The 14,481-nt window shown below is 39.5% G+C and overlaps 1 protein-coding gene across 9 annotated transcripts in view; it reads right to left on the reverse strand.

Moving 5' to 3' along the window:
- CDKAL1 (CDK5 regulatory subunit associated protein 1 like 1) overlaps positions 1 to 14,481 on the reverse strand; it is a 787,726-nt gene that overhangs the window by 586,355 nt on the left and 186,890 nt on the right. For all 9 annotated transcript variants that reach the window (XR_011563299.1, XR_011563300.1, XM_070777644.1 and 6 more), the window contains one exon: positions 1,282 to 1,378. Coding sequence is in view for 7 of the 9 variants with exons in the window: in XM_070777644.1 (XP_070633745.1) it covers positions 1,282 to 1,378 (97 nt within the window). In the remaining 2 variants the exon portion in view is untranslated. The remainder of the gene's footprint in view (positions 1 to 1,281; positions 1,379 to 14,481) is intronic.

The raw sequence follows: 14,481 nt of genomic DNA on the forward strand, positions 1-14,481 counted from the left end.
CTAACACAGCAGGATCATGTTTATGGAGAAAGTTAGTTTGACATGAAAAGATAACTCTGGAGTCCATATTCAGTTCATTCCTTAAACCAAGAGAAATCAAAATGTAAACAGACAAGTGGTAAAAACAAACTAAAGTTCCCAAACATTCAGGTTCTGTTTGTTTAACAGGAGAATGTTTGTTCAAAGATTATTAAATTTGCCAGTGGGGTAAGGACTTCACAGTGGAAAACAAGTTCATTACACTGAGAATACAGTATAAGAACCTATCAACAGTACATGAAAAAAGAAAAAAAAAATCCAATGAGTCCAATCCAGATGGCGATTTTATATATAGTCTTTTCTATGAACATGTAATATTTTTATATATTTTTTAAACTATGAAACCTCTTTAAAAGAAGATCATCAATGGTGGAAAGGATGAAGCACCAACATTTGGTCAACAAATACCATCCAAATGCTACCTCTGGGCATGTGTGAACAGTGATGGCCACAAAGATGGTAGGTCGTCGTCTCCCGACTTGAGAGAGCTTACTGCCCAACAGGGAAAGGAGCACACCAACAGTAAAAGTACAACGGGAAAACTTCTTTCATTCAGTCACCAAACACTTTCTGAAAGACTGTCTACTATATCTCTGGCACCGTGGGAAAGGCTGGAGAAACACGGTCAGAGTTTTAGAAAAAGATAGAAAAGCTGTTGGCATGGAGCTAGTAATTCAAAAAGAGAGGTGGGCTATATTCAAAACATCATACAAGTTAACTGCAAACTTACAACTCTGTGAAATGCTGAGAGAGTAAATGAAAGATAACTAAATAATAAGGAAACGGAAACCAAGAGACAGGACTGTCGAGGGTGCACAGAGCAGTCAGCATAGACTGAGACAGCGTAATGGTGAAGCCAAGATTCGGGGGACAACTATGACGGAAGTGGGACATTCCAAAAGACGCATCTATTTACTATGATACACGAGAGACACTCCTGAAGGCAGACATAGACCAGGTTATAATTAACGAAGTTAAATTCCATACCATGGTTTTTATTGTGTGTGTGTGTGTGTGTGTGTGTGTGTGTGTGTGTGTGTTTTAATGAGAGAACCTAGAACATGTTTCCATGCTAGGTTCAAATGTTACAAAGACATAACAAAATTTTCACAGCAATAGGGAAAGTGTGTGAAGGACATCCAGAACTGTAACCAAGCTTGTAAATAACCTGGAAACAGAAAATAAGGGGCTATGACAAGTTTTAACAGTGTGGGACTATATTCCCATCAGGCGCAAGCTTACCCCGATGATGCTCAGCCCTTTGAGGTAATCCTGACGAGGCTGGGCTTGAGGAACACAGCCAGCAAGCACTATTTTCTTATTCTCCTCTTGAGCTTTTCTAAAAGATAGAAGAGAAAGTAGTGTTAATTCTTTTCCTCACAAGTGTACCCTGGGAAACCGATGTTAGTGGACATAAGTTCCCTAGAACTCAACAAGCCCATCTAGCACAAAACAGGATTTTCTTACAGCTGCTTCAAGAAAGTACATTATAATATGACTTCTGAACTAGGCGTCTATTTATCACACCATAAAGGACACCATGGCAGTTCAATCTGGTAAGGTCATTCATTACCGCCTCATTCTAAAAGAAAAAAATTTTACTTACATAGAATTCTCAAGGATATAAATCATTCTTGAAAGCCACATTTTCCAGACAGACATTAGCCATTCAAATAAGTTATATTTATTTTAAATATTAATGAAAATGTTCCTAAAACATACTATATGACTTCTGAGTCTTTTTGTCTAGTATAAAAGTAAAATATACGTTTAAAAAGTTGAACAGGAAAGAAACAGAAGGTATAATATCCCCCTCTCTTCGGAGAATTCACACAGCTCCTCACTTCTGTTCCTCAGAGATGTCTACAAGTTATGGATTATTTATGCTTATGTCTAGACAATCCCTCTCAATGCAGGTATGATGTGTAAATAGACTTGTGTTCACTATAAATACACAAAGATGAAACAATACTTCAATACTTTATTTTATAACTTCCATCCAATACACTTTATCATTTGTGTCTTTACCTAAAGATTAGCCACATCCCTATTTTTGTATTCTACTTTTCTTAATAGAAGTACATTTGATATTACAGTTGACAGTACAGTACAATATTATATAAGTTACAGGTACACAACATAGTGATTCAGTTTTTAAAGGTTATACTCCACTTACAGATATTATAAAGTATTGGCTATATTCCTCATGTTGTATATCTTCATAACTTACTTATTTTATACCTAAATTTGTACCTCTTAATCCCTTATCCTGATCTTCCTTCTTCCCACTGGTAACCACTAGTTTGTTTTCACTGTGAGTCTATCATTTTTTGTTAAATTCACTAGCTTTTTTATATTTTAGATTCCACATATAAGTGGTATCATATGGTACTTGTCTTCCTCTGTCTCATTTCATCAAGCACAATGCCCTCCAAATCCATTCCTGTTGTTGCAAATGGCACAATTCTGTTCTTTTTTATGGCTGAATAATATTCCATTGTGTATATAGTGAATACATACCACATCTTCTCTATCTATTTATCTGTTGATGGACACTTAGGTTGCTTCCTAATCTTCACAATTGTAAATAATACTGCTAAGAACATTGGGGATGCATGTATTTTTTTGAATTAGTATTTACATATCCTGGATATACACCCAGGAGTGGAATCTCATCCTTTTTAAACCTAACAGTATAGGTATACTATAGCTTAACTAATCTTGTCCTGAGAGGCATTTAGGGTATTTCCAACTTTTCACTATTACAAATTATTTTACAATAAACACGCATACAGATATGTGCATACATATACATGCACAAACACATGTGGATGGATAGATAAGATAATCTTTGAATATTTGAGAAAGTATTCCTGGATTATAAAAACCTAGGTGTGAAAGCTATGCCAAGTTCTCTATTTCCCTAACATAAATTCTAAGAAGTGGAAATGCTGTTTCAAAGGTATGTATGTCTGGTTATTGTATTAGTCATTTCTTTACTTAGGAGGAAGTTGGGACATATTTGATGTAAGTGAGGGTTAGGGTGTCAGTCATTTGTCTGGGCACGCAAGCATTCGGCAAACACTAATGCTCTGCTAGAAGACGGTGGAAAACCAAGCAGAGCTAACAACCCCTCCTGGAAACTATCCATATTCTTTGCTTGTTTTACATTAAAATTGTAAATCTTCAGTTCTTTTTCAAGTATGTGGTTTTTGGACCTGTGATACTCTGTATATTTTTTTCACAGGTTGCTCGGTTACGGGTGATTTATACACCCAAATGTGCTTCTGACTGCCCTCTCCAGGCAATGCATAGGGTTCTGAAACCAACAGAGAAAGCTAAGGGAATCAGCAGCCCCGTTTCCAGAAGTGGAAACTTTAGGCTACACACTATGAAGCGAAAAGTCTCAATAGCTGGCACACCTTGTTTCTGTCAACTTTCTCAAGTGTACAAATTCAGAACTGAAAGCCTAAAAAAGTAGGGGGGGGGGGGTGGGTGGGGAGTGGATTAACAGAACCAGCTATGTGTGACCAACAGCCAACACCAAAACCTGCTGGGAAGTGTGCAGAGCATGATTAAGTGAATGAACAGGCAGAGGACAAAATACTAGTTTATCAGCACCTATAAGCATTTCACTTCCATAACTTCTTAAAATACTCTGGTATAACTTATCCACTTGGAATCATGAAAAAACTTGTTAACAGAATCAAGGAAATGTGACTGTGGTAAATTGCTTAACATAACCAAGAGAATTACTGCCTGGCTCTGCCACTTAGTTTTACTTAAAAAAAAAAAATTCAGTACCAAGCACATCATTACACACAAACAGCTTTCTTGCAGTAAATGTGACATATGAAATACCTTATCAAACAAACAAACAAAAAAATCAATACATTGTAACAAAATTCTTTACATTAATAACACATACAATGGAATAATATTTGGTTTCTTCAAAAATTTGAGCTATGCACCTAGATTCACTGCCAAATGTGCAAGGATCTGATAGGTCACCAAAATTAAACCCACCCCCAAAAAAGCTGGCTTCCAATAATGTGATTCAATTACTTATTAAGTACATCTAAGAAAGTTATGAACAACCTAGATAGCATATTCAAAAGCAGAGACATTACTTTGCCAACAAAGGTCCATCTAGTCAAGGCTATGGTTTTTCCAGTGGTCATGTATGGATGTGAGAGTTGGACTGTGAAGAAAGCTGAGCGCTGAAGAATTGATGCTTTTGAACTGTGGTGTTGGAGAAGACTCTCGAGAGTCCCTTGGACTGCAAGGAGATCCAACCAGTCCATCCTAAAGGTGATCAGTCCTAGGTGTTCTTTGGAAGGACTGATGCTAAAGCTGAAACTGCAGTACTTTGGCCACCTCATGCGAAGAGTTGATTCATTGGAAAAGACCCTGATGCTGGGAGGGATTGGGGGCAGGAGGAGAAGGGGACAACAGAGGATGAGATGGCTGGATGGCATCACCAACTTGATGGAAGTCTGAATAAATTCCAGGAGTTGGTGATGGACAGGGAGGTCTGGCGTGCTGCGATTCAAGGGGTCGCAAAGAATCAGACACGACTGAGTGACTGAACTGAACTGAAGGCATGATGGAGAAGAAGATGGCAATCCACTCCAGTATTCTCACCTAGAGAATTCCATGAACAAAAGAGCCCGGCAGGCTACAATCCATGGGGTCGCAAAAAGTCAGACATGACTGAGCAGGTATCCACACAAGACACGACAGTAAGTGTTTAAGGGACCACAGTAAGAAGAAGACACGCGTGTCATACTTGACACCGTTCTGGTTTATAACAGATAAGATGCAAAAGAACAACAACATCACAGCACTAAGCAACAGAAAGATACACAGGCAACATATGATGGAGGGAAAAAGAATATGCACACAGGAAAAGACAGTAAAAGGCTTTATGAAAAAATCTGAGAGGATTTTAAAACAAGATAAAAGTGGAGAGGGCTTGCCAGGTGGCGCAATGGTAAATAATCTGCCTGCCGATGTAAGAGATGCAAGAGAAGCGGGTTCAATCCCTCGGTCAGGAAGATCCCTTAGAGAAGGAAATGGCAACCTACTCCAGTATTGCTGCCTGGAGAATCCCAGGGACAGAGGAGCCTGGTGGGCTACAGTCCACAGGGTCGCCAAGAGTCAGACACAACTGAGCATGCACTCATAGGAGTGGAGAGGGTACAAGGGAGGCAGAAAAAGCTTCAGGCAGCTGTTACAGCATGGACAAAGGCAAGAAGAGAGAAAGCTGGGGGAAAGCATTTCATTACAGAGAAAATTTCTGTATAAAGGAGATGAATAGGGCTTATATTGTGGAAGGAGCCTCACAAAAAAATGCTGGGCAGGCTCCAATTTAGTGGGCAGTGGGGAAATTTTTTAAGTTTTGGTGGCAGAGTGGACACCAAGTGGAGCCAAACTGAGTAAAGGACCATGGTGGCAAGGTGCAAAATGAACTGCATGGGGAAAAGAAGCCAAGGGGTGGTGAAATTCATTTAATACCCCAGGCAAAAGGTTGTGAGGACCTGAACACATGTGGAGGATCCAAAAAAAAAGAAAAGTTAAAAGGAGACGAGTTCTCTTGCTAGAATATACTTGGGAAAGCTTAAGGATGGATCAAAGGTGGTGCCAAGGTTTTGAGACCAAGGCAAGGATTAACATTTTCTAAAAAACAGCCAGACAGTGAATTAATTCAGGCTTTGGTGACCACAGGTTTCTGATGCAACTGCTTAGCTCTGTCATCTTAGAGTAAAAGCAGATAGACGCGGTATTTAAATGGGTGTGTTTGTTTCAATAAAACTTTATTTGAAACAAGCAGCAGGTGCGATTTGGCCAAAAGGCCTGAGATTGCAAATCCCTACTCTAAGAAAATACAAAAGAGCACTGGTGCCACCAGCTATCAGCAGAAGCTGAGTAGTAAGGACAGAAAGTGAAAGTGTTAGTCTCTCAGCCTGTCAGAGTCTTTGACTGTAGCTCGCCAGGCTCCTCTGTCCATGGGATTTTCCAGGCAAGAATACTGGAGTGGGTTGCCATTTCCTTCTCCTGGGGATCTTCCTGATCAAGGGATCAAACTTAGGTCTCCTGCACTGCAGGCAGACTCTTTATCAGCAACCGGGAAGCCCCAGTAAAGATAGAAAAGGGAAAGTGAAGTCACTCAATCGTGTCCTACTCTTTGCGACCCCATGGCCTGTAGCCTACCAGGCTCCTCTGTCCATGGGATTTTCCAGGCAATAGTCCTGGAATGGATTGCCATTTCCTTCTCCAGGGGATCTTCCCAACCCAGGGATCAAACCCAGGTCTCCCGCATTGTAGACAGACGGTTTACTGTCTGAGCTACCAGGGAAGCATAAGGAAATTCAAATAGGACGAATCAGATCTGAGGTAACAGTAATGCCCAGCAAGTCTCTGAAAATGCAACTTGACTGGCTGGCCAGGAATAAAGTTGGGGGTAGGTTTTAGAAATGCATTCCAAAGTGATGGCTGATGACAATGGATGCGACAGTCTCTAAAGATGTGGAGAGAATCTGTGGAGTACAAAACTGTAAGGTTCTTTAGCAATGTATAAATGTTCCCATAGGCTAAAAAATATTAGTGTGAAAAACAAAAGATAAAATCACTACCAACAATTCTATAACAGTAATAATCATGGTTAGCATTTATACGTACTTCCTCAAGGTCTTCATTATGTACTTTCGAAAACAGTACAGCCAATATACAATAACCCAGGGAAAGTGTTCTGCTGACATTATCAACACTAGACCAGGTCAAGAAATAACAGTCCAAGGCTGATTTTAGGGCGTAAGCAGAACACCAGAAAATGAGGAGGAAAAGTTCAAAATAGAGATGCTTAAATAATTTATTTAAAATATTATTTCATGCTTTTTGTTGAATTTGGCTTTAAAATGCTAGGGCAGACCAGAACTATAAGCCAAAAATCATACCCCAGCTATGGAATATTGATGCTACACTCTGTGACCAAAAGTTTTAATGCAATTTCTCAAAGAGTGTTCTTGTTCTAAATATTCCTTTCTTATATCCTGTTCTTTTTGTTTAGTGAACTTTGTTCAGGTTAATAAGCCTGAAATAAAGCCTGAAATTTCTTTTATTTAGAAATGTACCTAGCACAGACATATTTTTTAAAGACTTATCCTTCAAAATATGAATGCTGACAAGAATAATACTTTAAGAAATTCTAAAATACTATAAATTTTAGATAGCCTTGGAATGTCAATTAAAATGGAAATTGAAACGTTAATTCAATATCATCGTTCATATTTCTGAAGCCTATTTCTAAATTGAAATAGAGATATATCCTTGTCTAAGGCATTAATCTGAATAATACAGAAGACAAAGAAATCTTTTCTTCTTTTCTACCAAGCATCAAAAGACATAATTCGTACAGAATCTTAAAATTCATAGCATCATAGAAAATAAGGGGCTTCCCAGGTGGTGAGAGGTAAAAAATCCTCCTATCAATACAGGAGACCAAAGAGATGACCCTGATGCAAAGAGCTGACTCATTGGGAAAGACTCCAATGCTGGGAAAACCTGAGGGCAGGAGAAGAAGGGAGTGAGAGAGGATGAGACGGTTGGATGGCATCACTGACTCAATGGACATGAGTTTGAGCAAACTCTGGGAGATAGCGAAGGACAGGGAAGCCTGGTGTGCTGCAGTCCATGGGGGTAGCAAAGAGTCAGACAAGACTTAGTGACTGAACAAAAACAACAGAAGATAAAGATGACATAATATTATTATTTCACAAATGAGACTTAAGAAGACGCAATGGTCGAGGCCCAGAGTTCCACACTTTATGGAGTTAGTGCTGGAGGTGGGATGAGCGCCCAGGATATTCTGGGTCCTTGAGTCTTACATTTCAGAACATAAATCAAACTTGAGTTTTGACTGTATAATAAACATTGGAGCAAAAGTTTCTTGATTAAAACAACACAGAAAGACAAAGATTATATTATGTTGAATGTCTTCAAAGTAGAAACACTATTTAATACTTCACAGTTCTTATTTTCCTGAGTCTCATGAACAAAATCATAGTCTAACAGAAGAGTAATAATAAATTCATGGATCTATCAAGAAAAGCACAGGTCTCTAAAAGTAGCAGGAAATGTTCCTCTAAAAGGAGGAAATGTTGCATATTCTCCATGTTCACTTCTCTTATTCCTTATATCCTTTCTGCAAATTGACACTTAATCCATATAAAAATAGTCATAGAATATCTAAGCCTTCAATCAAAATTCTCTTTCATGAAAAAGTATTCTTAAATCTACATCTGATTTTTTTTACTCCTAAATGTCTACTGATAACACTCCTAAAAACTCTTATTCACAACAGTAGTGGAAAGAGGGTCAAAACCAGCTGCTTCCATGCAAAGCAAGCAGTCTAAACTACTCTGCACGTGAGTATTGTCCCCATCCAAATACCCAAGTGAGAGGATGCTATTTTAAGTATTTACATGCAGGCCTATATAGCCCTCTGAAACTCATAAAAAATATCTCAGCAAATAACCTAAGACAAAACAACTAAGGATCTGAGTTGTGATCTGTGTCAATAACCACAATGTCCTTCCTAAGTTTTGGAACAACCAAAGAGCAAAGTTTGTACCAACAGTGCCACTGTCTTCAGATATGACTATTGTCGGGACTTGCAGAGTTAGGCTAGGAGCTGCCAAAGGTTGAAAATAAAGTTACTTTGAGTCTTGGTAGGATTTATCAACCTAAAAAATAAGCCAGATATATTCAAATATGTAACCGGGGGTATCTGGAGACATTCAAATCCAAAGTAACTGGAGTATAATCTCAGGATCACAAGACTGAATATGATTTTAACCAACAAAGCTAAAAACATAGTTGCACACTGTACAATCCGTGAGAATAAAGAATGTTACCATAAGGCGAGTGGTCTTCACTGCACTAGAAAAGAGGAGTCTGAAGGGTTAAAGCTTCTCAACACTTGTAACAGTGGCAAACAAAATAGGCACCAGAGACAGATCACCACAGTGGTTAGTCCTTTTAGACAGAGCAGGCATTTCTTCAGGGTGTATCTGGATATAACAAGCTACCATTCCCTGATGAACTAGCCATTTAAATCCAGTCAGGTAATCTGTACTTAATTTCAGGTTCAATAGGTTTCCTTTATTGTGCTTATTGCCAATACAAGGTTCCTGGGTTCACCTCTAAGAACTATTATTTACTGAAAAGTCATTAATTCAGCATTTCATGTTTCCATTCTACCACCAGTCAGTCACCACATGCTAAACACAGGAAAACAAAAAAGTAAGAGGATAAGGTCTACTCTTCAAGATGTTTACAATCTAGTGAAAAGAAGAAGAAACAAGCCTTAGAACCCAGGTTTCTGGATAAAAGGGGAAAACAGAGATGTCAAGGTCACAAGGAGAGCTGCGAACATCTCTGTGGGAGAAGCAGCATGTGCCCATGGACAGAGACCCAGGGGAATCCAGTTATGAAGGAGAGGTGGGTTCTCTGACAGCCAGAGTCTTCCTCTTCCTCCTGCAGCCTGTTACTGTGCTTTCATCTGCTCTACATACCAAGAATCTATGAAACATTTTGTTTGACCAAAGGATTCTGTGACGTTAAGAAAGACCATGAGGATAGGGCATGGACTTTTTTTCCTTCCCAGCGTCACTGAGGTGTAATTGACAAGGACAACAGACTGCTGTGGAGAGGTTAACACAGTAAGGGAGGTTGGTTCATTATAGGAAAGGAAATTTCAATGAGAAGTATAAAAAAGTTTTTTAAAAAAAAAACCACAGGGGAAAAGTGATAGGGGACAGGGAAGAGACCAAAGACAGGAAGTTTGGGAAGAAGCTACAGTCATCAAGACTGGTACTGGCACAAAAACAGACACATAGACCAATGGAACAAGATAGAAAGCCCAGAAGTAAACCCGTGCACCTACGGGCACCTTATTGTTGACAAAGGAGACAAGAATATACAAAGGGGTAAAGACAGCCTCTTCAATAAATGGTGCTGGGAAAACTGGACAGCTATATGGACAAGAATGAAATTAGAACACTCCCTAACACCACACACAAAGATAAACTCAAAACGGACTAAAGACCTAAATGTAAGACCAGAAACTATAAAACTCTTAGAGGAAAACATAGGCAGAACACTTGATGACATAAATCAAAGCAAGATCCTCTATGACCCACCTCCTAGAGTAACGGAAATAAAAACAAAAGTAAACAAGTGGGACCTGATTAAACTTAAAACCTTTTGCTCAGCAAAGGAAACTATAAGCAAGGTGAAAAGACAACCCTCAGAATGGGAGAAAATAATACCAAATGAAACAACTAACAAAGGATTAATTTCCAAAATATACAAGCAGCTCATACAACTCAATAACAGAAAAACAAACCACCCAATCAAAAAGTGGGAAAAGATCTAAACAGACATTTCTCCAAAGAAGACATACAGATGGCTAACAAACACATGAAAAGATGCTCAACATCGCTTATTGTTAGAGAAATGCAAATCAAAACTACAGTGAAATATCATCTCACACCAGTCAAAATGGCCATCATCAAAAAGTCTGTTGGTGGGAATGTAAATTGATACAGCCACTATGGAAGATGGTATGGCGATTCCTTAAAAATTTAGGAATAAAAGCACCATATGATCCAGCAATCCCACTCCTAGGCACACACCCTGAGGAAACCAAAACTGAACAAGACACATGTATCCCACTGTTCCTTGCAGCACTAGTTACAATAGCTAGAACATGGAAGCAACCTAGATGTCCATCGACAGATGAGTGGCTAAAGAAGTTGTGGTACATATACACAATGTAATATTAGTCATAAAAAGGAATGCCTTTGAGTCAGTTCTAACGAGGTAGATGAACCTAGAACCTATTACACAGAGTGAAGTAAGTCAAAAAGAGAAAAGATAAATACTGTATTCTAATGCATATATACAGAATATAGAAAAATGGTACTGAAGAATTTATTTACAGAGCAGCAGTGGAGAAACAGACATAGAGAATACACATAGACATGGGGAGAGGGAAGGAGAGGGTGAGATGTGCTAAAAAAAAAAAAAAAAAAAAAAAACAAGAAGAAGAAGAAGAAAGAAACAGGACTTCTGAAAGCATGGAAAGAGTTAGTCCAGATCAAAGTCCTTTTAGAACAGTTGGTGTAGGATGGCCTTGGCAGGGGCTTTCTCGGATGATGTCTCATCATTATCCATATAGTGTCAGAGTGTTGGTGGACTTAATGATAATATTAGTATTGAACTGAAATCCTATGACAAGGCCAGGTGTTGTTAGGGCTAGAGGAGCTCTTGTAACGAAGCGGGGACTAGGATTTCTCTGTGACACGGAAGGGTTTGCTGGGTCATTGTCTGTTGTCATGTAAGTAGAGACTTAGAGAAAATCCCCTACATATGAACCTTCAAAAATAAAAAAAAAAATAAAGTTTTTTTAAAAAGAAGCTACAGGGGAAAAGTGATGGGGGACAGGGAAGAGACCAAAGACAGGAAGTCTGGGAAGGAGGAGGAGGAAGGACCTCCTGCACGAATCAGAAAATGGGTGAATGGTGCTTGCACGGTGGGTAGAAGGTAAGAAATGTGGTTACAGAGCACCAGGTGGGCCTAACTGACCTGATGCTCCAAAGGGAGTCAAGAGCAGAGAATGAGAATGATTCCTCAGGCTTATGGGAAGATGTTTCTCTCTGAATCCCACCAGGGATTTGCAGGGAGCCAGCGTGAGGAACTTCGTCCGTGGCAAAGGTCATGAGGAAGGAGGCTCGGCATACACAAAGATGGGATCAAGCCTCAGGAGTCCCCCTGGAAATTCTCGAGCATCTAGCCCCAAAACCAGAGTATGCCTAATTTACTGCTTTGTGCTCTCACCTACACCTCTGACTTTATGGGGGGCTGTCCCCCACCACCTCTCTCTGAAAAAGAGTTAACTTACAGCTCCAGTTGATAAAGTTCCTGGGCATGACAAGAGTGTTTCAACCTAAAAACTCCTTTGGAAGTCCTCTAACCTGCCTGAACAGGTTCTTCTGGCCACATGTGATTGTTCACAGCCTCCCAACCATGAGAGGCATGAGATGTTCTAAACTGTCTAAATACCGATTCCTCTGAGCAGTTAAAAGATTGATTAGAAATTGTATTGGTGAAGGGTTTTTCACTTGTTGGGCCAATGTTTGCTGCTAAGTTTCCATATCCCTTACCTACTGTGTCCCTGGCAGTGTATTGATTTATATAATTGGTGTATAGGAATGTAAGTAGTAGCTTTAATGTTTGTAACCTTGGACCCTTGAGTTAATACTTTTCTTGTTATAGCCCACCACACCTTTGCCCTATAGGAATGCAACTTTATCTAATGCTTTCGGAGGGTAGTGCCTGACTTTAGAATAATCACCTTTAGAGAAAAATAAGTTTTCTGAAGAAAGGGTCATAAAATGTTAACAGGCCTCCTGGCCAGAAGATGATGTAAATCACCTAAACTTTTGTATATGATAAGTTTGCAGGAAGAAAGCCTGGCTTACTGCATGACTCTACTCCTTCCCCCATTATCCTCTATGCATAACTTAAGGTATAAAAACTACTTTGGAAAATAAAGTGCGGGCCTTGTTCACCGAAACTTGGTCTCCCCATGTCGTTCTTTCTCTCACCTTCTGGCTGAATTCCCATCTGGAGCATGGAGGCTCATCAAGCCTACTAATTATGCCTGAGCTTCTAAGATCTGACTGGGGAGGCCTTACTGTCTCCTCTCCTTAGGGAGAACGGGAGGATGCCTGAGGCCTACGTAGGTGATGTAAATTCCTTACCTTGGAATTTTATTAGCTTTCCATGTAAACCAAGTTATTCAGCCTCTTTTCTCCACTGAATTTTCCTACTGAGCTATCCTTATTCTATTACTCTTTATATCTCTAATTAATATTTTATTAAAGCTACTGTATCCAGTTCGCCGACGCCATCCCCGCTCCGAATTCCCTGGATCCACCGGGGCTTGACCCCAGCAGGGATTCTGAAAGAAAATATCCCAAATTGTAAATAATAGCCACCACTATTGGATAAGGAATTAAGAAAAATAAAGAGGACACTTGTAACACTGTTTGTAGAAAGCTGACACCCAAACAGGGCAAGGGGACGATTCTCTGGTGTCTGCGGTAAGTCAGGCCAACCAGCTTCTGGGAGACATCACCTTGGAATAGAGACCAACCTCAGAGGATGGATATGCCACACTCCTCCCTATCAACTTCCCTAACTTACTTAGGTAACCTCAAAGTGGTCCCCACATTCCCAGACCTTCTCTTGGATAGGAAGGTTGTCCAGATTTTACTCAAATGCTTAATATTTTCTACAATATCCCTTGTAAGTGGACGTGTGGCTTTGGCTTTACTTCCTCAAAGGAACCAAGTTTACTACTTCAAAATTTCCTGTTTAGTCACTGCATACCTGTTTTTGTCCATATATTTATATTATTAAACTCTAACTCTAGATAGCTTCCAGTTAGTCATTCTCATTTGCCTTCTTTTACCTCCCAAAGCCTTATCCTCTACACACTGGCCTACATCCCAGGCAAAACATGTGTAACCATTTCAAGGAAATATTTCCAAAATATGTGGCATGCCTACACTTCTTATTACATAAGGTACCGTGAACCTAACTGAACCTGTATTTGACTGCCTTAGATAATCACTGTAGATAGACTTTCACATCTGTAAGAGACATCTAAAACTTTCCAATCCTGTCATTTCACTTTTAAAAAAGGAAACAGAGGACCACAAAGATTAAATAGATTACCCAAGATCAGAGTAAAGACAGTACTACTGGTCATGCATCACTACCCTTTGCTTTGATATAATGATGTCCTAACCAGGGAGTAACAAGACCCATAAGGTTGGGTGGCCCCATGATAAACAATCTCAGTAAGCCATATATATTTTTTTTTAATTTTATTTTATTTTTAAACTTTACATAATTGTATTAATTTTGCCAAATATCAAAATGAATCCACCACAGGTATACATGTGTTCCCCATCCTGAACCCTCCTCCCTCCTCCCTCCCCATACCATCCCTCTGGGTCGTCCCAGTGCACTAGCCCAAAGCATCCAGTATCGTGCATCGAACCTGGACTGGCATCTCGTTTCATACATGATATTTTACATGTTTCAATGCCATTCTCCCAAATCTTCCCACCCTCTCCCTCTCCCACAGAGTCCATAAGACTGTTCCATACATCAGTGTCTCTTTTGCTGTCTCGTACAAAGGGTTATTGTTACCATCTTTCTAAATTCCATATATATGTATTAGTATACTGTAATGGTGTTTTTCCTTCTGGCTTACTTCACTCTGTATAATAGGCTCCAGTTTCATCCACCTCATTAGAACTGATTCAAATGTATTCTTTTTAATGGCTGAGTAATACTCCATTGTGT

The sequence above is a fragment of the Bos indicus genome, chromosome 23 (genome assembly GCF_029378745.1).
Source record: "Bos indicus isolate NIAB-ARS_2022 breed Sahiwal x Tharparkar chromosome 23, NIAB-ARS_B.indTharparkar_mat_pri_1.0, whole genome shotgun sequence".
Classification (NCBI taxonomy): domain Eukaryota; kingdom Metazoa; phylum Chordata; class Mammalia; order Artiodactyla; family Bovidae; genus Bos; species Bos indicus.